The sequence below is a fragment of the Sebastes umbrosus genome, chromosome 16 (genome assembly GCF_015220745.1).
Source record: "Sebastes umbrosus isolate fSebUmb1 chromosome 16, fSebUmb1.pri, whole genome shotgun sequence".
NCBI lineage: Eukaryota > Metazoa > Chordata > Actinopteri > Perciformes > Sebastidae > Sebastes > Sebastes umbrosus.
In genome coordinates this window covers 129,348-154,291 of record NC_051284.1, presented here as the reverse complement: position 1 = coordinate 154,291, position 24,944 = coordinate 129,348, and the positions used below count along the sequence as shown (strand labels likewise).

Genomic DNA, 24,944 nt, shown 5'->3' with positions numbered 1-24,944 from the left:
TCATTACATATGCCTGTGTGTGCCTGCACCCTTCTTGTCTGAACCACCCTAATATTTCCCTTTCCTTGGCTTGTTTAACTTCCCGCTTATCAGTCTTGTCTTTAGCTTTGTAGTATTTTATGTTAGTTTCTACTTCATCACAACAGGTTTCTTCTAAGGTGCCTTCTTTTGGCCACTGTTGTTTTCCTGATGTTCTTGTATGCCACCTCTTCATGCACTGTTGAATCTGCTTTTTGTGATCTGGGAATTGTTCTATTATCAATTCCATCGGTGTTGATGACGCATCGTCATTTGTTACTGTGGATCCCATGTTTGTTTGTCTGATTGCCCCAAGTTGATTTGAGAATGATCTTGCTCCTTGTTTATCTTTTTGTTATTAACACAAATATTTTGCCCGCAGTAGTATCAGGCTTGTATTTCTTTTCTTCTTGTGGAGTCAAATGTTAACTTCTCTGTCCCATGTCTTGAGGGATTTTAAATTTGCCTGTTTCCCCCTTGACTCTTCTTAGGGACAACGGAAGCACAGCAGAGGATTCAGTGCCACTCGGTTTTGTCCTTGTAGCTCATATCCTTCCGGTATTTCAAAATATTGGACTCAGAGGACGCGTAGTGGCTGCACCAGGTTCTTACATAGGCTGTTCAAGCACTGGGTTCAAATGTAAATGAAGACAAAAACCCTTGTATTGTTTCCCCCCACTGTATTTCTGAAAATTGTTTTTGTAATTGATTTAAATTCACAATCTTTGTGACTTGACAAGTTGTTTGTCTTGTTTCTGTTTCACAACTTCCTGTGAGAAAGGTTCAACCAAAAGTATTTTATTCAATGCGGTAAGAGATTATTATTAGATATTTTTATTGTTTACAAAGTAATTAGTTGTTATTTAATAATTGGTTAACCTACAGTTTTACAAAGCAATTGATTATTGTTTACACAAGTAATGTGATGTTGTTTATAAAGTACGCTGTTAGTGTTCACGAATAAAGTATTATTATTTGTGAAAGTACTTTGTTGTTGCCTATAAATAATCAATTACTGTCCATTAAGCAATTAATTATTATCTACCAAGCGACTTTGTTTTTTATTTGCTCTCTACAAAGCATTTGTTATTGTTTGAAAATAATCACTTTTGCTTGTTCAAAAAACAATCAGCTGTTTACAAAGTGATTGTTACTGCTTCCAAATTGATCAATTACTAAAACAATCAATTATCACTTACTCAGTAGATCGTTTATTGTTTACACAGCAATTAATTATTGTCTAATAATTGGTTAAATGTTTACAAGATAATCAGTTACAGTTTATAAAACAATTGATTCATATTTGCAAAAGCACTTTGTTATTATTTTAAAAAACAATCAATTGCAGAATGCTAAATAATTAATTATTGTTTACCAATAATAATGTTTTTATTTTACAAATTAATTTGTTATTGTTTACAAGTTCAATTTATTGATTGTTCGCAAAGTAATCGGTCATTGCTTGCAACACAATCAATCACCACTATACAGGAGCAATCAACTACTGCTTGCAAAAACAACAACAACCCTCCACCGTTCACACAATAGTCAAAATTGCTGTTTACGGTTTTCAAAATGAACTACCAGAACAAATTCACGGTTCAAATTTATACTCTCTAAGGATTAATTTGTGTTTCAGATTGAGCATACAAGTATAATTTTATGAAAAGCAGAATAAGATGTAACACCTTAAGATTATGGATCTTCCCAGTAGACAGGTTACCATAAATACTGGTAGGGTGACAACAGGCCCGCCGTCAGGCGGGGGTAAAGGGTACAGCTGTCCCCGTGCCCAAGGCCAGGGGGGTACAAGGCCAGGGGGTGGGGGGGCATGCAAAGGTCTATGGTTGACCCTTAATAACACTTAACTTACTGAACTCACTGACAGTATTAGTTCAATATATTCACATGATAAATAAATGTATTTGTATTATTAAAACACCTTTTAACTTATCATCTCATACCCTCTCCCCCCACTGTTGTTGTGAAAATGGTGCAGTCCAAACTGGACCCAGTGAGAGGGGTGCACACCGCAAGGAGGAAATGCGCCAGGAGAGGTCCAGAGGGTCGGACTCACACACGGATTCAGATGTCCCAAATCATAAATATAAATATGATGTCCTGCTGTAGGCCCCTATGTGATAAAGTATGATGATAGTGAAGATGACAGAAGTTGAGTAGATTCACATGATTTTAATCAAGTGATTGACGTGTTTTGTTATTTCAGAGTTCTTTTTGCCATAGGTTTATTTTATCAATAGTTTAATGTAAAATCAATACACGGGCTGGATAAGACCTGGGACCCTTAAAGTAACCCTGTTTATTTCCATTGAATAAGAGAGCATTTATACATTAACCATCATTGTGGCATGTCTTGATAAACCACAGTGAAGGTGTCAATAAATAAATAATAAATAAGGTCTATGACTCTAAATTAGAAAAGTTCCGATCAGTAAGGAATAGACGTGGTTTTAAATATTAATAACTATTACAGACTGTGGGCTAAAACGCATTAGAAGCCTGATTCGCCTTTACTATAATTCACTACATGTTTACAATCAGGCAGGCAAACTCATTGAAATACACAATAATTAAGATCAGTGTATATGATGTAATAGTAGCATTACAATGTGCCACAGGTCACCAAATTTGGGCTTTTATAAAAAATATTCTCCGGGATGCCATGCCCCCGGAAACCCCTAGCTGGCTACTGTTTCCCACTCGCTGGTTACGCAATATCCTTTTGGAAAGTCCTGATCGGGGGCTCAACAAAATAAAAGCCAGGGTACAGAGAGATCATAAGAATTAAAGGATCAGAGAGGCAATGACCACATTTCTGGAGAAGCAGCAGGTATGACAGGCGAAGCTGAACATACAAAGATGAGGAGCAAGGCAGACTAGCAAATAAAACCCGCTAGCGGGCTCATTTTTAAAGTTGGAGTGAAAATACTGGTATCATATGAAACTGGGCGACCTGGAATCGGGGGGGATGAGGGGCCCAATTTGAAAAGTCTGTCCCCCTGCCCATAATTCCTAATGGCTGACCTGGGTGACAATAGTCATACAACTATGATGACAATAATATGGCCACTGGCTGTAACAATCCTGATGGTCCGTGAGAGCACTTTAGCAGATGAAATAAGATCTTTAAGCTGTCCTCTACAACCAAGCTTTCCACCAATACTAGTACATCCGAACGGTCCTTTATGTGCTTCTATACTTTTATGACAAAATAAGGACACAGTGAGGCGGGGACTTGAACGTGTTGGCGATACCTTTACTCATTTCCATCACCTCTCCTATAGTACTTAGTCACAGCAGCACACATACACACATTCTACTTCCACTTTCTCTTCACACTAAAAGCTCATTACTACATTGCACTCACCACCAGACAGAATCACACCACCAAAACAGTCTGTTGCACTGGTAAATATCACCCACTGTTTTATAAGTGGTCTTTTACACGTACAGAATTGTAATTTTGACGACTCTCCGTACAGGCTACTCTTATTTTGAAAGGCTTAAACCAGCGTTTCAGCAGATGCAACGTCACGCGTGTTTGTAGATTTCTTTTTCAACTTAGCGGAATAGTAGGTTCTGGTTAACTTCAACAAACGATTGTCCACCAGAACAACACAGATTCTAGTGCAGACCGCGCAAAGACACCAATGACTGCGAAGTTCTGCGTAAAAACGCCTGTTTTATACAAGCACCCGTGAGGCTGACGCCGCCAGTTAAACCACAATGTGTGTGTACCGCCGAAATGCTGGCAGCGACACCAGAAACTCGTGTCCACAAGGGCGTTTTTTATCGCGAGGGGACGCCCCGCTTCCCAGCATTGGACGCTTGGTGGGCTATCACTAGAAACAAGGCACTAGGCTCCTGATTGGACGAACGCTTTCCCTCCGTGGGCTGCTGTTCCCAGCTTTCAAAACGGAAACAGTATGGAGGCTCGTTTGGAAACATTCTTCTTGTTTCACGAAAATAGTTCACCGAAATATGTTTCTGAGAACATGTAAGGCGAGAAATAAGCCGTGCAGTTGCTGAATCTGTCTTTATTTTGGATCGACAACGTTTATTTTAAAAGATTCTCGTGAGTTTCGAGAGGCGGCGAGTTGTGTCGGACGCCCGTGATTTGCATAAAGTAGACTAGCCCTCAACTTTATGCAAATAAGGAGCGGGCGTCGTAACGCTCCGTTTCTCGAATCGCGCCGCCACGCTACCAGAATGCATTGCATGGCTGCTTACATAGACAATGAATGGGAAGCATGGAAAGGACGGAGCCTGTGGACACGTACCATAAAGCGCAAACACTCATTACTGCCAAGCATGTGAAACGGAGTGATATTGTGATTTAACTTTGAAATCATGCGTTCCCCTTCTGTCTCCACTCACAGACATACACAGACACACACAGTCACACACAGTCACACGCACACACACAGCTCCACTGTTGGTCACTTGCGCTCACTCACTCACTCAGCCCCCACCTTTTTTTCCTCTGACTTTAGAATGCGGTCGCGCGCAATGCTCCCTCTTTTATTTTATTTTACTAACTCCTAAATGAAACAAATATGGGGTTTAAGAACAAGCTAATTCAATCTAATTCGACTCAATTATCCTCACTATTTATAATTAGCAATATGTGTAGCTTTATTAGGAGAATATTATTACTGGACAGGGTGCTTTTGTACAAAAACGTCCTGATAAGGTCTTGGCCTTTGATTCCTTTAATTTTCTAGAGACAAGTTCAAATCTGGCCAACCTTCCAGGCTCATGGTAATTATGAGGGAAATTCTTACAAGGAAAACATGCTTTTGTCCTCTCATATATTCTCCTCTATTGGCTGTTTTCTCATTCCCCATCTGTTATATACACTGGCTTAAGAACTGTTCTGTGATAAATTAGTTTTAAGGCGTTGAATTATTTTAACAACAGGCAGTTGTCAGATTGTAATTATTATTTACAGTTTATTTGTTTTACATAAAAAGCGATTTTATACAGCACTATTTACACTATTATGGCCAGTTCACTGTCCCACTGGGTCACAGTGACCACGCGCTTCCCTGTCAACGTTCCTATTAGCCTGTCAACTGCACGTGAGAAATCAGCTCTCCGCCCTTTCAGACCCCCACTTCACGGAAGTACCTCAGCATCTTCTGACACTTCTGAGACTCAGGGCCATCCACAGAGGCCCTGAGTTATTTTGGCCCATCAGTTCCCTGCCCGTTCAGACCCCCACTTCACGGAAGTACAAGTACCCCACTATCTCTACTGAGACACTTCTGAGACTCGGGGCGGTATCCACAGAGGGTCAGCTCCCTGCCCGTTCAGACCCCTACCGTGACTAGGTAGAGCTGTATCTGCAGAGGGTACTAGCTTAAATAGAAACAACGACAACTTTCACAAACATAACAGCTAAACACCATTATCTTTGTACTGTATACGTCCTCTCTACACTTATGCTTAAATGTCCACACTATTTTCATCTGTGTGTCATATACTTCCCTACATGCTTTACCTTTATTCAATTCTCATGCATTATCAATTTTTCCAAATTCAAATCAATTTCAATCTAGGTTCTTTTGGTTATCAATTTTTCCAAATTCACATGCATTATCAATTTTTCCAAATTCAAATCAGTTTCAATCTACCTGGACAGACTTCTCCTGCGTCCCAGACACTTATCAAATTAGCAGAGTTATAATTAATTATGTGCTTACTGCGGCCGCAGGCGTCTAGGATACAGGGTCGTCCCTCCAGGCTTTTCATCCTCAAGGTCTTTTCACTCCTTCTGGCTGAATCGCCATTAAATGTTGAAGAAAAAATGCCCCGACCCTGGGCCAGCAAAAGACAGGGCGTCCTCCTTCAGCACTTTCACCATTATAATAATTAAAACTATTGTAGTTCTCAAAAATCAGGTTAAAAAAATTGGTAGAGCTTCATCACAATTCTCTTTCATGTTTGTTACCCTTGGTGGGCAAAATGCCCAAAACTCATTATTTTCTTGCAAACTCAGCGATTACGACTTATTTTGGTCCTACTTCTGACAGATTTCTGACCTTCCCCATCTTGAGCCTGGAGGCAAACCCACCGTTGACGCCAAAACACTTTGTGCACACTCTCAGCCTCGTCTGTAAAGCCTCAACAGTCTCGTCCTCATGTACCAGTAGTGGAGCGGATAGTGGAAAAATCGTGCAAATAGTGATACAAGCACCAAATTTGGCATGATGATTCCCGAGGGGTCACTTAGCAAATATAAATGATCGGCCACTTGAAAATCCAAGACGGCGGCCATTTTTCAAGATGGCCGCCAAATTGACCTGCCGTTAATGGTTTCTCTCATAGAAATTCATCTACTTGGTCAATTTGAGTGATCTTGGTGTCAAATTATGTGATTTCTAGCATGCTGGATCTTATTTTGATAGTTAAATAATTTTTAACTTCAATATAAATTTAGTCGCGGAGAATGTTTTTCTTAAAAAAATGCATGATTTTGATGAACTTGAATGATTGTGATGTAGAATTATATGTTTTCTGGTATGCTATCTAATCTAACAATTTTTACAGCTTTAACATCCTCCAATACGTTTTTTTTTTTTTTTTTACTTTTGGCTGTCTGGTGAGTCTTTGCTTTGTGGTGTTTGCAAGGCTCAATTGGCTTGTAGGCCTACTGTTGTAGATATCAATAGCTGCTGTTGCCATAGGTGTAGGGGCTTAGTGGTAGAGGTAGCACCTTTGTTTCAGAAGTCAGCCACATCCTCCAGGATGGACTACTCGCACTGGTTCACACTACTTGCCCAACTCTCATCTATGGCTCCATGAAGTTGCCAGTGCACGGCAATGACCACACCTCGGACACCATGTTGGCTCATGGGCTGAACTAGGTGAGGGTAAAGCACAGAGAGTCTCTGTGTGATGGAGTATTTCTAGCTCCAAATTTCAAAGTGCATAGAGTCAACGAACCAGCCATCTTTATCCATGAGGTTCCCACACCAACATATCTATCAGTTGCCTCTTTCTGGTCTTGGAAAACACAGACAGGCCAACATACATAGCAAAAGGTGTCTTCCTGTCCTTGGATTGCCTGTGGACCTGCGATTCTTCCCTGTATTTGGCAAAACAGCTCTACTGTAACAGTTGCAAGGTCAGATTTTGATGTGCCATTTTGGAGTTGTGATTTGATATCAGCCCCATGTTCAATCATACATACAAACTGAAGCAGTGATGGTGGGACGGTATCTTCAAGGTACCCATCATGAGACGTGCTGTTGAATTCTGATTTATGCTGAAACATGTCACGACGTATCATCTGAGCAGCCTTTGCCAGGTGGACTGCTTCTCCATATTTGCTTCCTTCTTCTGGGACAGCTCTTCTTTCTTCTGCAGCTGTTGGGCATTCAGATAGGCTCGTTCTCATTTGTACAGAGCAGCCAAGCAAGCAGGCTGACATCTCCAGCACTCAGATTGGGAAGGAGCTTTCCATCACTGAACGGGCACTTGCTTGCATGGGATACAGCTAGGTTCATGCATTATTTTACGCAATCTGTACACTATCTGGATAACTGAAACCCCATTATCCTTGGCTCGGCTCTCCCGCGCTTGCACATCCTGTCGATTCAGGTTTTGCTGCCTTAAACTGATCAGGGGTTGGTAGTAAGCAGCATTTTGGACACTAAGTATAATGCTGAATCCTACTTAGCTGACGTTAAACCCCATTCTGAGTTACACAGCAGCGATTGTCACCAGTGTGCCCTGGTAGTGCCCGACAATCACTCCTTTACAGTTCTTTGCTGTTTTTCCAATTCTGGCAGTTGGGTTGGAACCTCATGGATAAAGATGGCTGGTTCGTTGACTCTATGCACTTTGACATTTAGAGCTAGACATACTCCATCACAGAGATACTCTCTGTGTGCTACCCTCACCTAGTTCAGCCCGTGAGCCAACATGGTGTCCCGGGGTGTGGTCATTGCCGTGCACTAGCAACTTCATGGAGCCACAGGTGAGAGTTGGGCAAGTAGTGAGGACCAGTGCCAGTAGTCCATCCTGGAGGATGTGGCTGACTTCTGAAACAAAGGTACTACCCCTACCACTAAGCCCCTACACCTATGGCAACAGCAGCTATTGATATCTACAACAGTAGACCTACAAGCCAATTGAGCCATGCAAACACCACAAAGCAAAGACTCACCGGACAGCCAAAAGTAAAAAAAAACGTATCGGAGGATGTTAAAGCTGTAAAATTAGATAGCATACCAGAAAACATATAATTCTACATCACAATCATTCAAGTTGACCAAGTACATGCATTTCTTTAAGAAAAGCATTCTCTGCGAGTAAATTTGACAGCCATCTTAAAAATGTCCGCCATATTGCAGTTCAAAATTATTAAAACTATCAAAATAAGATCCAGCATGCTAGAAAACACATAATTTGACACCAAGATCACTCAAATTGACCAAGTAGATGAATTTCTATGAGAGAAACCATTAACGACAGGTCAATTTGGCGGCCATCTTGAAAAATGGCCGCCGTCTTGGATTTTCAAGTGGCCGATCGTTTATATTTGCTAAGTGACCCCTCGGGAATCATCATGCCAAATTTGGTGCTTGTATCACTATTTGCACGATTTTTCCACTATCCGCTCCACTACTGGTACATGAGGACGAGACTGTTGAGGCTTTACAGACGAGGCTGAGAGTGTGCACAAAGTGTTTTGGCGTCAACGGTGGGTTTGCCTCCAGGCTCAAGATGGGGAAGGTGCTTGTATCACTATTTGCACGATTTGACTGAAAAATGGATGTTAGCCGCTCCACTACAGCCCCTTCACAGCTCGTTGTCCTGTTCCTCCATGCTGGAAATCCCCTGCCATGCTTCACTCCTCTCTAGTGGGCTTTCCCTCATTATGCATTAGACACACATCATTTTATGACAATTAACATTAGTTTGTGTGAAGGAATAACTGATACATTTGATTTATACTTTAACCAAAAATATCCTAGTATATGAACATTTTGTGTAAATACACGATATATATTTGTCTTAGGTTATACTTTTATAAAAACAAGCTGAAAGTTTATCCCAACAAAATGTATGTATATATTTATTATTGGAAATCAATAAACAACACAAACCCTCACAGGTACTGCATTTAGCATAAACAAATTTGCTCAAATCATAACATGGCAAACTGCTGCCCAACAGGCAAACAACAGCTTGACCTGACTATGACTTGCCCCAAACTGCATGTGATTATCATGAAGTGGGCATGTCTGTAAAGGGTAGACTAGTGGGTAATCATAGAACCCATTTTCATTCACATATCTGGGGGTCAGAGGTCAAGGGACCCATTTGAAAATGGCCATGCCAGTTTTTCCTCACCAACATAAACAAACCACAGCGGGCTGAAACGAGAAAGTAGAAAACGGTGGAGGGTCCACGTGGATACGACCTACATCTTCCCATTTTGAATCCAAAGTGGTAAACACTACACATCCAGTAAAGTATGGAAACACTTTGGGTTTCACACATTTAAAAAAACACAATACATATCGGCACCCAAGTATCGTGATAGTATCAAATCAGGACATATGTACTCATTCACATACCGATGGCACAGCCTTTGGGAGCAATTTGGGGTTAAACATCTTGCTCAAGGACACTTTGACATGTGGAGCCGGGGATCGAACAGCCGACCTGTGGATAGTGGGCGAACCACTCTATCTCTGAGCCACAGCTGCCAATGCGCCCTTTAAATAGCAGGAAAATACTGCACCAGACTTAAGACCAAGTTTCTGTTGGTCAATGGCTCAATCGCTTTCTGCTGCCTCTAGATAGCAATGCACCAGCAAAGCACCTGACCATACCTCATTTTAAGACCAACACGCCCATGGGTGCACAGATGGGCGCAAATACATTTGCAACTTACACAACGTGGGTGTGAAAATGACAACCGCGTCAGTCTGACACTAGCAATGACAGTAGCGCTGTGCGCCACTTTGCGACGGGTGTAAGATAGGGCCCCTTGTGACAACAGTTTGGGGAAATGGAATACATTTCACTAACTGTCTCTAAGTAGCTGTGAAGAACTATAACAGTTTCACAGGGAATTATTTATATACACCAGGCAGCAATCTTAATAAAGGCAAACAGACAGAACCAAGCTGAACTTCTTTTCATTTTGAATCGCTCATATCTGTACCTGAGGCACTGCTGGCAACAAAAGCATCACACAGTAGAAATATGATAAAAAAAAAGCATCTCTATGCAGCAGATGCAGGATTAAATGTAATTATCACAACAGATAAAATGCTCTCATACTTAAGCTCATGTTTCCATGGCCATTGGCCTAAACATGATGACATATGTGGGCTAGGAATAGTTGCAGTGCTCCACAGATTAGAGACAGCCAAAGAAGAGAAACATGCACGGCTAATGTGCGTTTAGTGAGATGTGAATCCATCATTGTTGTCGGAGATAAAAAGAAATAATTGCATTTCACTGACAAAAGAGTTGGCCAAGGAATATTTTAGTCACTTGAGCTTTCCAAGTGCAGCATGCCAGGTTTCTCACAACAGAGGAGTTCATTAATTAAATGAGGTGAAAAAAGACTCCATTCACTAAAGCCTCTAATTAAGGGTAACATCCCAGCTGTTTTGTCATGATAATGATGGCAGCCGTCTGTACAACAATCTGCTGATTTATGTGAGCAGGTCCGACTGGTACCTACAACACTTCCACACTTGTTAACGCTGAACAATTCCAGGACACAGGTGAGTGCATACATTATTAAGCAGAGAGTTACAGTTAACTAAACGGTGTGTGTTTACAAAGAGAACATAATCCAAAGACATCTGGCATCCACCTCTATCCACGGCAACACGAACAGTCCTGTTAGAGCCCTCGGCTACACATTCCCCAACACAGCTGTGATGGGTTAAATATTCACTCTCTTCAGGCCAAATGTGGCCTAGTTCAGTTAAAACCCCCAGCTGTGATGCCTAAGGTGAATCACACACACGGGCCCCCTCCTATTATCTCGACAACAAACAAGGGTCAAACAAGGATCACCTGGCCCGGTGCACGATTGGAATACACGACTGTGTGAGAGCTGTCACTGGCTTTATTTCCTCAATTTGTTAATTTACACAATCCATACTGTTGAAGATGTGCCGGGTGGAGGTGACTGGTGAAGATGTGCTGGGTGGAGGTGACTGCTGAAGATGTGCCGGGTGGAGGTGACTGGTGAAGATGTGCTGGGTGGAGGTGACTGGTAATGATGTGCCGGGTGGAGGTGACTGGTGAAGATGTGCCGGGTGGAGGTGACTGGTGAAGATGTGCCGGGTGGAAGCGACTGGTGAAGATGTGCCGGGTGGAGGCGACTGGTGAAGATGTGCCGGGCGACTGGTGAAGATGTGCCGGGTGGAGGTGACTGGTGAAGATGTGCCGGGTGGAGGTGACTGGTGAAGATGTGCCGGGCGACTGGTGAAGATGTGCCGGGTGGAGGCGACTGGTGAAGATGTGCCGGGTGGAGGCGACTGGTGAAGATGTGCCGGGTGGAGGCAACTGGTGAAGATGTGCTGGATGGAGGCGACTGGTGAAAATTTGCCGGGTGGAGGAGACTGATGAAGATGTGCCGGGTGGAGGCGACTGGTGAAGATGTGCCGGGTGGAGGCGACTGGTGAAGATGTGCCGGGTGGAGGCGACTGGTGAAGATGTGCCGGGTGGAGGTGACTGGTGAAGCAGAGTGTGTGGCGCACCGTGGTGGCGCACTGGAGACAGTCTGACAGTTGCATCTGATAGCTGTTATCATTTTGTCTATATGTATACTTTATCTGTCCCTATCAAATAAACCATAAATAAATTAATAAGTCATGTCATGTTCACTGCAGCGATTTATCAGACAACAACTTTAAGAAAACAAATATGGTACTGTGATATCTGCACACTATTAGAAGATCTTATTAAAACTATTGGCGCTCTGTTCTGCCATTCTTTAATGCTATTTGATATAATCTTGGATTTCTACAACAGATGATGATGATTTTAACAGCTGCTCCACAGCTGACTGCGAGTGTCGGTAGTCCGGCCCTCTCCTCTGAGCTCCGGTGGTGGAGGGACCGTGATGGTGAGACAGCGCTTATGAGATATTGAGCGGAATTTGAGTTGGCTGATATCTACATTTGTAAGGTGCTTATGGAATAGTTATGGCTCACTAGCACAAATAACACTGCTGTTTTAAATGTTTATGATAAAGTAGATATAAGTATGAAGTGAAGTTAAATGTGTAAGAGACATCATTATAGGTATAATGACATTTAATGTCTACAGTCTGACTTCAATTCACCACTTCACCATCTGCGTTTCCAGTTCCCCCTACCTCGGTGCCTCCATAATGTGCGTACGCACGGGTCAAAGTTTCCGTACCGGTGCGCAAATTCTCCCGTCAAGCTTGTTTTTATAGATCACAACTGTTGCGCGGGAAGTGGCGTACGCACATTTCAGGCCCCGTTTTGTGCGTACGCAACGGTTATAAATGAGACCCCTGGCGACGCTGAGATAGAAGAGCGTAGGCCAATGTGCTGGGGCTGAGACCCAATTTAACCCCTGTACTCCTCTTCCTCTACCGCAACTCTTCTTCCTTTGCCAGCCCCTTCTCTATCTCCAACTTAAAGAAAAACCCATTCCAGTCACATCACCTTATTTCCCTATGACAGAGTCACAAAAAGAAGGGGTGGGGGATCACGTAATTAGTCCTACACTTCTGTCCTAAAATTCTCGTTTTGTCATGGTTTTGGTGTAAAATATTTACATGTGTTGTTGATATACAAGAACCATATGACACCTGTCATAACGGCTGGCCCAATTATTGTTTTATGTAAACCCCTCTGTTCCATTTTCTAAAGTCCAACATCAGTTGACGCTCCAGAAAAGCAGCATATCTGTCAGAATCCCACAACTTGCACATCCCTCTACAGCACCCTGACTGTCTCTCTGGTCTCATGATGACACATTGTTCTGTTGTCGCAACGTTTCAGTGGACAAAGGGAAACTTATTATAGAGGACTTCTATGACCCACAGCCCTGGCTTTTTAGATATATATATATATTAATAAGACGTTCCCTGGTGAGCCACAGCTACAAAGATCACCTCGTCAGCTGAGGAACATGTGAAGTAACACACAAAAGACTCCAAGGCAGGCCTCCAAATTCATTTCTTGTGTGGCCTGTTTTTGTGCTGCACCATGATGTGTGATGAGGGTGTCATATGACCCGTATTACACAGGATTCACACATAGCAGAATTGTTTTTGTCTTTACACCACCTTGATGAAAGCTGTACACAGATCTAGATTAGGACCTAATTATACTCCCTGCTGGAGTGATAATTGAAGTGAGAATATAGAGCAGATTGGAGAGGATCTGCAGAGGGATCAGGAGTATAGAGAGTGTGCTTTGGGCTTTACTTCACATTCAGCTCTATTTAAGGTTCTATTTAATGTTTTATTATGCTTTATGTAAAGCGGTTTGAATTGCCTTCCTGTTGAAATGTGCTATAACTTGCCTTGCCTGTTAAATATATACTGTATAAACATTGCAGACTAAACACATTGTTATTGTGTAACTTATTTCAGACTGAACATTTCTTTTTTAGTGTTTATGTTCATGCCTGCGAGGCTATAATTTATCCACACACACATCTCACCAAGTCAACTCATTTGTACAGTTTCAGATAAAGTGATGGATTACAGGCTCCTATACGAGTTTAGAAAATGATCCAGCGTTCTACGCTCACAAAATCCTTTCGCTGCTTACAGTATCATCTCAAAAATGTCTTTGTTGGTTCCTGACATGCTGGAAAATATAAGCTTTTCTTTTTTCATCTCTGGATTGTCTTGTTCAAATCAGTGATTTTCTATGTTTGCATGTTTTAATCAGTATTTTTTTTATTCTTTTATCGAACATTATTTTGTTGCTGCAGTTCGTCTGTGGAGATTAATGAAGTTGTATCGTGTCAGGTCTGGCCTCAGTGTTACGTCTTTAGCTCCTGCCACTCCTGACACTGTAAAGTTGTTAGAGTGCATCTCTCCCAAGGCTTTAGGCCAATCATATCTGGTTTCTATAGAAACTACTGGCTGTTACTGTAAAGGAAGGAGAGTATAAAAGACAGAAGTCAAGGTTAATCAAGTGGAGAAACCTCCAACAGTCCTCAAACAGATCACATCTATTATTCCAGAATGAAAGTTCAGTTGAGACGAATAAATTCTAATTATTATTATTATTGTTATTATTATTATTAATAAAAATAATAATAATAATACATTATTTATATATACATGTATATATAAACTGGAAAAAACAAAGTTTGGAAACTTGTGTTGGTCGATTATTTCTCTGTTGTTAGAATGCTAATGGGCATTGTATTTTACATCGTTGGAAAGCCTGTGTATTTACCTTCGCAATGATGTCCAACTTGTAAGGATCATGGATTTTTGGGATGAGCAGCACAGCTGATTATGTGGGGAGCGCCCAAGAAAAATTTGCCAAAATGCTCCGTCAATGGTAAACAGTGTATTCTCCTGTTGGTGTTGACTCTTGTTTTGAGTTGTTTGGTGGATTGGATGATTGAACTCTCTATCAGTAACAAGGAACAAACAAGACATATTGGCTATTTTACACTTTATTCATTTAATACACCGTCAGGAGCCTCAGTAGCGGTGGAAGATCCATACGTAGCCACAACAGCCTGGCACCTCCTCCTCATGCTGGTCACCAACCTGGTCACACGTTGCTGTGGGATGGCGTTCCATTCCTCAACCAGGATTTGTTGCAGGTCAGCCAACGAGGTTGTGTCGGTCACTTAACACGTACAGCACGCCCAAGCTGATCCTACAAGTGTTGAATTGGGTTGAGGTCTGGACTCTTCGCAGGCCGTTCCATTCTCTCTACTCCCACATTGTGGAGGTAGTCTGTGATAACCCTGGCTTTGTGGGGGTGAGCGTTGTTTCTTGGAGGATGAAGTTAGGTGCCAGATTGTGGAGATATGGGATCGCCACTGGCTGCAGAATCTCATCCCGATATCTCCCTGCATTGAGATGGCCTTCAATGATGACAAGCCTTGTTTTGCCAGTGAGGGAGATGCTGCCCCACACCATGACACTGACCCACCAAAAGCTGTTACTCCATCGGTTCAACAATCAGCACAGCGTTCTCCACGTCGTCTCCATACTTTGACCCTGCCATCCAACTTTCACAGACAGAACCTGGACTCATCACTGAACATGACATTCCCCCACATGTTCAGGTTCCATTGTCTGTGTTGTCGACACCAGAGCAAACGGGCCTGACGGTGAAGGGCAGTCATTGCAGGCTTCCTGGTAGCCTTATGAGAATACACTGTTTACCATTGGCAGAGCATTTTGGAACATTTTTCTTGGGCGCTACCCACATAATCAGCTGTGTTGCTCATCCCACAAATGCATGATCCTTACAAGTTGGACATCATTGTGAAGGTAAATAAACAGGCTTTCCAACGATGTAAAATACAATGACCATTAGCATTGTAACAACAGAGAAATAATCGACCAAACACAAGTTTCCGAACTTTGTTTTTCCAGTATATATACAGTACATATATACTATAGGGTACAGTCTAAGACCTGCTCTATATATAAAGCGTCTCGAGACAACTTAATAAATTGTATTGAATTTAATATAAATTAATAATTAATTAATTTGGGAATGAATGACAAGAAACGACTGAGAACTAACACTAAATAGGGTCACTTACAGGAGGATGGCGTGCAAACGGTTTTAACAAAAGTGACTTATTGGCACAGAACCTGATCCTAGATGTAAACACAAAACGGGACACAAAATTGATTCACCTATGTATCGCGATTTGTGTTTTTTTTATTATTGATTGTTTTAATGCCAGAATCTATATATTTGCTTCATTTGAGTCTCTCAGGAGGTAGAAGGAAGTTACCTTTTTTATTATTGTAGTTTGAGTATCATGACCTCATATCCGTTCCGTATCCGTCAACCAGCCGGCCGCGGAGCCGGACTAATGCCAGATACACACAATCAAGCTGATTGTGTGTATCTGGCATTAGTCTTTTTTTATTAACTCAACTTTCTTTAATGAATAAAACTCTGCAGTTTCGTCAACATAAATACATGTAAAGTTAGGTGCAGACTAAGGACTGAGCACTGCAGCGCTCGCTGTGTGTGTGTTTTTTTTTTTTTTTTAAAGTTATTTTTTTGGGGGCATTTTCCATTTTATTGAGAGGACAGTGGATAGAGTCTTGGAAAGGGGGGAGAGAGAGAGTGGATGCGGAAAGGGCCACAGGCCAGATTCCAACCCGGGCCGCCGCGGTCAGGACCAAGCCTTGTTACATGGGCGCCCGCTCTACCAACTGAGCTAACCCAGGCGCCCTCTGTGTGTGTGTTTGAGTAAGAGTGAATGACAGAGTGAGGGGAAGAGATGGTGCAAGATGGATTATTACACGCAATGTTTCTGTAAGTTATAAATAGGTTACTCGGAACACCGCTTTTCTGCTCAAAATTAGCTTGTATGTGGATTTGAAAGTTCAGTTCAGCCGATGTGACCCCTCCCTAACCGTGACAAAGTACAAAAAGCAGAACACTGTCTGACTGTAACCCCTGTTTGGGCCTCTCACACAAAGCTGCTAGTAGCGTTAACATTAGCAAGCCTGATAAATACCATCGTAAAACAACATTGTACATTATTGAGATTTATTCTTCTTCAGTGGCAGTAAACACAACACATGGGCCCGCCAAATCCTGTGTTATATTCAGAGCTTCACCAGATATTTAGGGCTGACAGACAGTAACGTTAACGTGACAAGCAGCAGGGCTCCGGCTATGTACTGACACTCCCCCGCAGACAAGAGAGCCTCTTGTAGTGAGGCTCCACCAGACTCCCTCTCTCTCCAGCAGAGAAGAGGAGAGGAGAGTCTGACAGAAGCTTCTCACAGCTGGTTAGCTCTGACTACCAGCTCTACGTCGCTGTCCATGCTACACCGAACGGTGGTCAGTCAGTCTCCCCCGAGTCCCTCCGCATCAGACAGTACATAGCCCCGAGGCCACACCTCCTACAGCTCCCCTGCTCCTCTGTTGAAGTCTTTCAATATGCTGGGAGGGTTCTAGCAGAATCTGAGTTACTCTTTAAGTGCAATGTGAATCTATACAAAGGGGCAGAGAGGCAACGGGTCTGCAGCCAGAAGAGGCTGGTCCATAGAGGCAGAGAAGGCTGCTCCTCCTTTATTTTTGAGAGGCAAGTGGGAGATGAAAATATTTTTTAAAAAAGAGTCTTAAAAATATCATTAATAACATATTTTCACATGGAAAAAATCCATTATTGAATTTCTGATTTAAATGCTTCAACAGCAACACCTGCAGAGGAGGACGGGGTCCAGCTGTCCTCCCTTAAGGACTAGACACCTGAAGCCGACATCAAAGAACTAGCGGCGATGATGCCGACTGTTGCGTCACCTCACACCGCCTTTGTCTTGGTCGACAAGGTTTACTTGAACACACCGCAAAGACTACAGCCGACGGCCAGTTAGCACGAACATTATGCGCCTGCGTGAGAGGAAATAACTCTCCACACAAGCAGGCTGCGGTCTGTATTCATCATTCAAAAAGGGAAACAGGAAGACCGAGGACGGCGGATATACAAGCCGTTATTATGATACGTACATGAAACAAAGCGGCGTCTGCCGACCATTTTCACACAACTCTCACTCACCACTTTGCTTCATTCCAGATGTTCATGTCGCTGTGAAAATATCCGTGTGTTGGAATGATCAGATGAGATGAAGATGAAACATGAGGAGAGACTTCTGTATGTGTTCTCTCAACTTTACTCGTTCGCTTGCTTTCCTCATTTCCGTTTCTCTTCTCGTGCACTGAATGGTTAAAGCTGAACAGCCAATCAGAGTGATTTCTCTCATCGACAAGCTCCACCGCTGATTCAACATGCTGAATCGGCCTCCAACACCGGCAGACTAGAGCCGACGGTGCGGGACACACCGTAAAAACTAGGTCGGCAGACGCTCACAGACGGCCCAAAACTGTCCGAAGACCGACCTTCGCCTTGATGTGTCAGAACCTTTAGGGGCGGGACCTCTTTAATGTATTTAATTTTGGTCAAAACACTTAAAATGATGGTCCAAGGGAGGACATCCTCACTTGGCTTGTTACCAATCAACAATCAGAATACAATATTGACATTGTGTTGGTCCAATGATGTATTCAAAATGTCATCTTCAGTTCTCTCCCACTGTAAGTACATGTGTGAGGAACTGGCTGTAAAGCAATAGATGACATAATGTTTCAAACACTAAAAAAATTTCATTTTATTTAGGGATTTTCATCAGTCCAAATTCTCTTTTTTCAGATTTACGTTTCCTGTTTTTTTATCGAGCAGCAGCTACTTGTGTTAGCCAACGCTACAGTTAGCTTGTTGTAGCAGCCCTGAAGGACTGTTAAAGGTCCAGTGTGTTCTGGTGGTATCTATCAGTGAGGTGAGGAGACTGCAACCAACTGAAGCCTCTCTCTCCTCAAGCGTGTTGGAGAGCTGCGGTGGCCGACGCGAGAACACAAATGGCCCTCTCTAGAACCAGTTGGAGCAGAGCCAGTGCGTAGAGTGTGTGTGCACGTGGGAAGTGAGTGGTGAAGCATGAGAGAGTGAGAGCGGTGGCAACGGCAGCAGCGAGTAACGTTATCGACTCCGGCCCAAGCAGGAAAAGTTAACAGAGTTTGGTTTGTCCATTCTGGGCTACTGTAGAAACATGGCAGTGCAACATGGCGGACTCTGTGAAGAAGACCCGCTCCCTATGGAGATATAAAAGTGTCATTCTAAGGTAACGAAAACAATGATTCTTATTATCAGGTGATTATACACTAAAGGAAAAATACTTATTGATATTATGTTCAATTTCTGCCATTAGATCTCCCGATCTGTTACACACTGGTCCTTTAAGCAAGAAAGGATTTGGACTGGATGTAGGACTCTGCTCTGCTGGCGCTACCTCAGAACATCTCTGGAGAAGGCCTTTGTAGAGTGGGATTTTTATGTAAGTTTTGAATCACTGTGATGAATTATCTTGAATTGTACTTGTATTTGTATATGGTGAGCTTGTTAGCAAACAGTTTCTTATTTAAACATTAAACAAACACAACACGCAGTTATGGAGCAACATTATTATTCATTTGAAGTGGTGTTTGTGTCCACCTGGTGAATGGAAGTCCAATGTTTTCAACTCCACCACCTCCTCAGAAAAAAATGCTTAACTATGTACCATGGCCTTTTAGAAATGTAACGTAATGCAAAGCTGAAAATATGAAACTTTGTTTACTTTGAAGATTAATAAATGCTGCCATGGGGGGGGGGTCACATCAGATAACCACAGCTCAGAAAACTGCTTGAGAAACCTCAAGGGCAGCTCATTTTCCTACATATAACCTCTTTTTATCTCTGAAACACAACATGTGTCCAATATAATGAATGGCCATTAATAAGTATAGCAGAGTCCTGTTTTTTGTAATACCATGTAGAAGCCTCCACCACAGCTGTAGTTGGTACACTTGTGTGTGTTGTTTCTAACAGAATGTCTTTATGACCAACATTAAATGTTATACTAATCACATCTTGAATGACTTTCCATCCACAAATTCCATTCTTTTGACATTTAGGAAGCCAGCTAGTTCTGATGGAGCTGCAACAATGTTTTATGTTTTGTGACTTATAGAACGCGTTAATGTTTGTCGAGAGCGTCAACTGGCTTACCCATAGATGCAGGAGATGTCAATGACCACATCGATCATGTCACAACACAGTTCATATGTCTGCATATCCACTGGACTGCTGTCTGTGGCGATGTAAATCTTACTGACCACATCGAATAGGAAGGCCTTCTCAATACCGGAGTTCTGAAAACAGGCAGAGAGAAAGAAGAGCACCACTACTCATTCATATTAACACAACTGAGCTCTAGTGACCATTAAGAGCTTCAAGTAACTAAGATTACATGCAGGGAGTGTACTATCCTCACACAAACCATGTGCTTTACAATCAGTTTCACCAACTTCACAGACTGCTCTTTGATACACACATTTATAGTGGTGCAGCTAAGCTGAAATATTCATAACAACTGTGCATTTTGTGATAAAAGCAACACATAGGACACAGATGTAGGTTTTTATGTTATGAAAAGATATACAGTAGATATCGGGGCGCTGCTAATTTGGGGCCTGAGGACCGTGGCAGCCAAATAGGCGTTTAATATTCCAAAATGTTGCAGAAATCTGATTTTATGAGTCTTCGTGATTTCCAAGGTGTGTTCAAGCTGATTAGATCAGATGTCAGAAGATCACAGACATGTTTTTTTCCCTCTTTATTTTTTAAGGGTGCTTTTTAAAGCTTTTAACCTGAGAAAACATGAAAACCAAATGAAAGGAGCATGATCACTTCAGGGTCAAAGTTCACCCCCTTATCTTCATGATAGAATAACAAACAATACACCGTTAGAACGGCAAGATCTTCAGCTTTCCATCGGTGCATTTCTCTTGTCATTAGCAGTACAATTTGACAGAGATATTGCTGGATAAAGTTCGGGATTACCGGTAACTTCTAGTCACAGGTCACATGACAACTGTTTAGTTTGGGGAGGCGCTTCAGGTTCATACGACAATGTTTTATTTTTGCAACGACCTTCATATCTGAGCAAGGGAGCTGATATTTGTTTGATCTCTAACCTGTGACCAAGCCCACTTGGTTGAACCTACAGTTTAAGGAAACTAAGATCAGTCTCCTGTGGGAATATCTCACAGGTTTTTTTTTTCTTTACTGTTATTGTTTTGCTTTCTGCCTAAGTTGATATGAATCCTCTTGTATCACATATGTATCATCCACATTTCTGCATAATTAATATGAAAAGTTGAATAAAACATTTAAATGACAAAAAAAGAGACTCACAAGCTAATCCGCCAGAAGAAGAAATTAATGGCAATAAAACAAATTTGCGTTAACGCATTATTATCACGTTAACTTTGACAGCCCTACATAAATACATCCTCTATAAAATGTATAGTCTGTTTTTGAATGAATGGCATCAGCAGAGATTTGTATATATTGTATTCAGTATGACATGCATAATATAAAGGTGTCTCTCTTTGACAATTCAGCTATGAGTTGGAATCAGTGAGATTTTGCAAAACTCAGAACAACAGACCCACAGTACAGAGGGCATCTTGGTGGTGTGGTGGCCAAAGGCATGTACTAGTCAGTCAGAGGGCACATCTAGTTTATATGCTTTGGTTTTCTCATTTATGAATGCTTTTTTGCAGCATGCACATGAAAATCAGTGGTGGCATTGGATGCAATGCAACCAGTATATCTGTTGTGTATCGCTGCCACCAAGTGAGTGGATTGTATAGAACAAGAAGAACTTCGTTATTAAAATGTGGGGGGAAATACAGCAGCGCACTGGTGTGAGGTTTCCAGTAGATTTGAATAAATGATTTCTTTGTTTTCAGATAGATTCAGTTCATCGGTTGGATTACTCACAGATATGAAGATGTTGAGCAGGTTCTCCAGCGTGGGTAGCTGTGGAATAAGCTTCTGGACCACTTTACTGAAAGCCTCGAATATGGAGTGATGGTATATACTGGTTAAATAGAAGCTGCAGATATCAGGGAGAAAAACTGGAGTCACAATAAATTTCACTAACAAAATACTTCACAATAGCTTTGTACAGATTTGGACAGAAAACAACAGAACAGTCACCAATTAAAAGATTTAGCATTTCACACACAGTTCTAGATCATATTACAATTCCAACATTACAATTCCTGTAGAAAATGTAAGGAGAAGCATATTGAGTAGATATAGTCGGACAGAAATCATCCTGTTTTCTGCTGGATATCATTTGAAAATGTTCGGTACTAGTTCAGATATCATACCAAACTTTCAGTACTGATACCAACACAATACTTTTCGTGAAACCTTACTTTGAGGAATATAGACATATTTTTCTATATTGATGTTTTAAAAAAAAAATCTCAAATGTTAAATACCGTCTCTCTAAGCACAAGCAGCTGGTCAAGAACTTTGTCTAAAGACAGTCTTAAATTGGCAAAATTAAGATTTAGGCTAACCCAATTAAACACATTCTACCACCTACAACCATACCAAATACCATCCTCAAATTTAACAATTTAAAGTTTCTTTGAATATGTATCAGATACTTTTCCAAATAGTCACTTTTTGAAATCCCCATGAACCACTCTTCACATTGGCATGAATTAGATCCACCTCACAGAACTTATTTAAAAAGAAAATACGTCACTTTTAAAGCTGGTTCGCCAGTTACTCCCATTATTTCCTTCATCCATAACAGTGGTGAAGAACACCAGAGGCAAAAGCCAGGAGTTGAGTTTTCATTCAAGCTAAATTATGACTGGTGGGCGATTGGACGGATATATCGACTATCAGCAATGCTTTTTTCGGGCAATTTTTTTCATTTTATTTTGCTAATTTAATGGTCTGCCTCCGAAGAACAAGTGAGAGCTGCTGCATAGCAGACAGCTGGTACAGCGCTTAAATGAAGTGTGGAGATAAAGAGAGACAGCGGGGGGGGAAACAGCATGTAGAGCCGTCATATTTTCACATCTAACTCTATGAATTAAGGGTTTATTTTGACCAAACCACAGTTGGTAAATATATAGGTGGCCGGTTGGAAAATTTTAACATGTCACCCAACCTTAGTTTGTTAACTTCATGCCAAATTAATTAGAGCAACTTAACGTAACGTATCGTAACGTATCGCAACGTATCGCATCGCAACGCATCGCATCGCATCGCAACGCATCGCATCGCAACGCATCGCATCGCATCGCATCGCATCGCATCGCAACGCATCGCATCGCAACGCATCGCATCGCAACGCATCGCATCGCAACGCATCGCATCGCAACGCATCGGTAACTGGTACCGTTGACGTTATCTTCACTTCACCTGTGTGTCTTCTGCTCCGCTCCGTGTGTGTGGAGGGGCTAAACCACGTACTTGTTGAAACACAGCAGCAGAGGATATTAATGAGCACTCTGCTTGTATTACAGTATCTATTCAATCCATACAAACTGTGAAACCAAAAACAGGTAAAGGTAAAGGTAAAGCCCACCTCAGGTGTATTTGTTCCAGGCCTGCATCTGCGAGGTCATCGTTGGCTCGTTTGTGAATGTCCCTCTGCTTCTCGATCTTATGGTCGTCTGACAGGCCGTCCACTTTGTGAATGAACACCTCGAAGTTGATTTCCGGGTTGACTTTGTAGGCCCTGGTCACTGTGAGATGCAGTCTACTCAGAGCCTCCACATAATCATCCTATCATGATGAAGAGGAATGATTCACAGCTTACCTTACCTACTTAATACCACATGCTGTTAAGTTATTGGTTTGAAACTACAAACGTTTTCCTGGGTTCTTCAGTCCCAGCTGATAAGGAACAAGACATGTCAATACAGACATGTTGAAGATATGTTTAAGGTCATTTAGAAACAGTGACACTTTGGAATTCAAGTTAACATGGAAATTTTTGTGCACTGCTTGAGAAGAGGTAGCAAGACCACCTCCATCTTTTAGTCTAAGCAACAAGAATGCCATTGGTCCTTGACATGGTTGTTTCTGTGAAGGGCATCCTCATCTGTAGGGATGGGTATTAAGAATGGCTGTCAAAGTTACCCTGATAACAACATGTTAGTGCAAATTTGTTTTAACGCCACTAGTTTCTTAAATGTATTAACGCAACTTGTGATTTTTAGGTTGTAGCGGGCTCAGTTTTAAAGCTAGAGTGAAGATACTGATATCATATGAAACAAGAAAATCTGATGAATCCATCGGTACCAACTGCTGCTTTTCCTACACGTATTAGATTTGCTAAGTCATTTTGCTTCTACATTTAGCCTTTCCGTGACAAAATACTTTTTATAATACTTCTTTTCATTGCCCATTAAAATGTCAAATACTTTGTAATTGAGTCCATTTATTCATAGATTTATAAATTAATTTGTAAACACATTTATTAATGCCTATTTTTATTGTACAATTAGTTATTATTAATTAAATGCATTATTACTATTTCTGTGACCGTTGTGGTCCTCCATATTCTTCTTTAATGTAAATCCAACCAATAAAAATGGTTCAAAGTCCTCCCTTCAAAATGCAAAAATATAAGCCAGGAAAAAGCAATGCGTAGAAAAACAAATAAATATCCAAAAAGAAACTAACCTCACCCGACATCCAGCACCTCTAAAGCTCACTAAATTATATTTTTGATTAGTTTAATCCATACAAAAAGAAGGGTAAAAATAACACGGTTGGATTTTATCGGGGGCTATGTGCCAGACCATTTCCTGGAGTCTATGTCCTGGTCACTGTACCAGAAAAGACTCTACAACAATGATACTCAACTTACGGCCCGATACAGTGACCATTTTCTAATTTACAATGAAAATAAACTGATTCACATTTTTTCGTACTTTTAATGTAAATAAGGTACCAGAGTGCATAAAAAACATCAAAATAGACTAATAGAGATTGTTTAACAAAAAAAGGTGACTGGGGAGGATCCCCCGCATCCCCTAGCCTGGTGTCATTTTATAAAAGTGGGGCAATACAAGTTGAGTATTCCTACTCTAGGAAGTGATGAATAAGGTTCAAATGCTAACAGCAGCACTGCCTGCTGCAGGAGAATAGAAAACTCAGGGGGGGTGATCCAGATGTTTTGACTTCACGTTTAAGGAGCTGTCATGCCGCTGCATGTGCGCCCTATAGCGGCAGCCTCGGATAAACTTTACTGAATGTTGCGGCTGCAGTCCACAGAGTAAACTCGCACTGAA

The 24,944-nt window shown here is 41.6% G+C and overlaps 1 protein-coding gene and 1 long non-coding RNA gene across 3 annotated transcripts in view; one reads left to right on the top strand and one right to left on the bottom strand.

Moving 5' to 3' along the window:
• Positions 1–24,944, bottom strand: part of rragd (ras-related GTP binding D) — a 48,150-nt gene that overhangs the window by 16,370 nt on the left and 6,836 nt on the right. For both annotated transcript variants that reach the window (XM_037746618.1, XM_037746617.1), the window contains exons 3-5: positions 23,231–23,430; positions 21,616–21,730; positions 19,837–19,979 (exon numbers count right to left, since the gene is read on the bottom strand). In XM_037746618.1, coding sequence (XP_037602546.1) covers positions 19,837–19,979; positions 21,616–21,730; positions 23,231–23,430 — 458 coding nt within the window. The remainder of the gene's footprint in view (positions 1–19,836; positions 19,980–21,615; positions 21,731–23,230; positions 23,431–24,944) is intronic.
• On the top strand, positions 3,017–20,558 carry LOC119474551. The gene is made up of 3 exons (XR_005203584.1): positions 3,017–3,028; positions 7,861–7,867; positions 20,317–20,558. It is a non-coding gene; the product is annotated as an uncharacterized LOC119474551 (long non-coding RNA).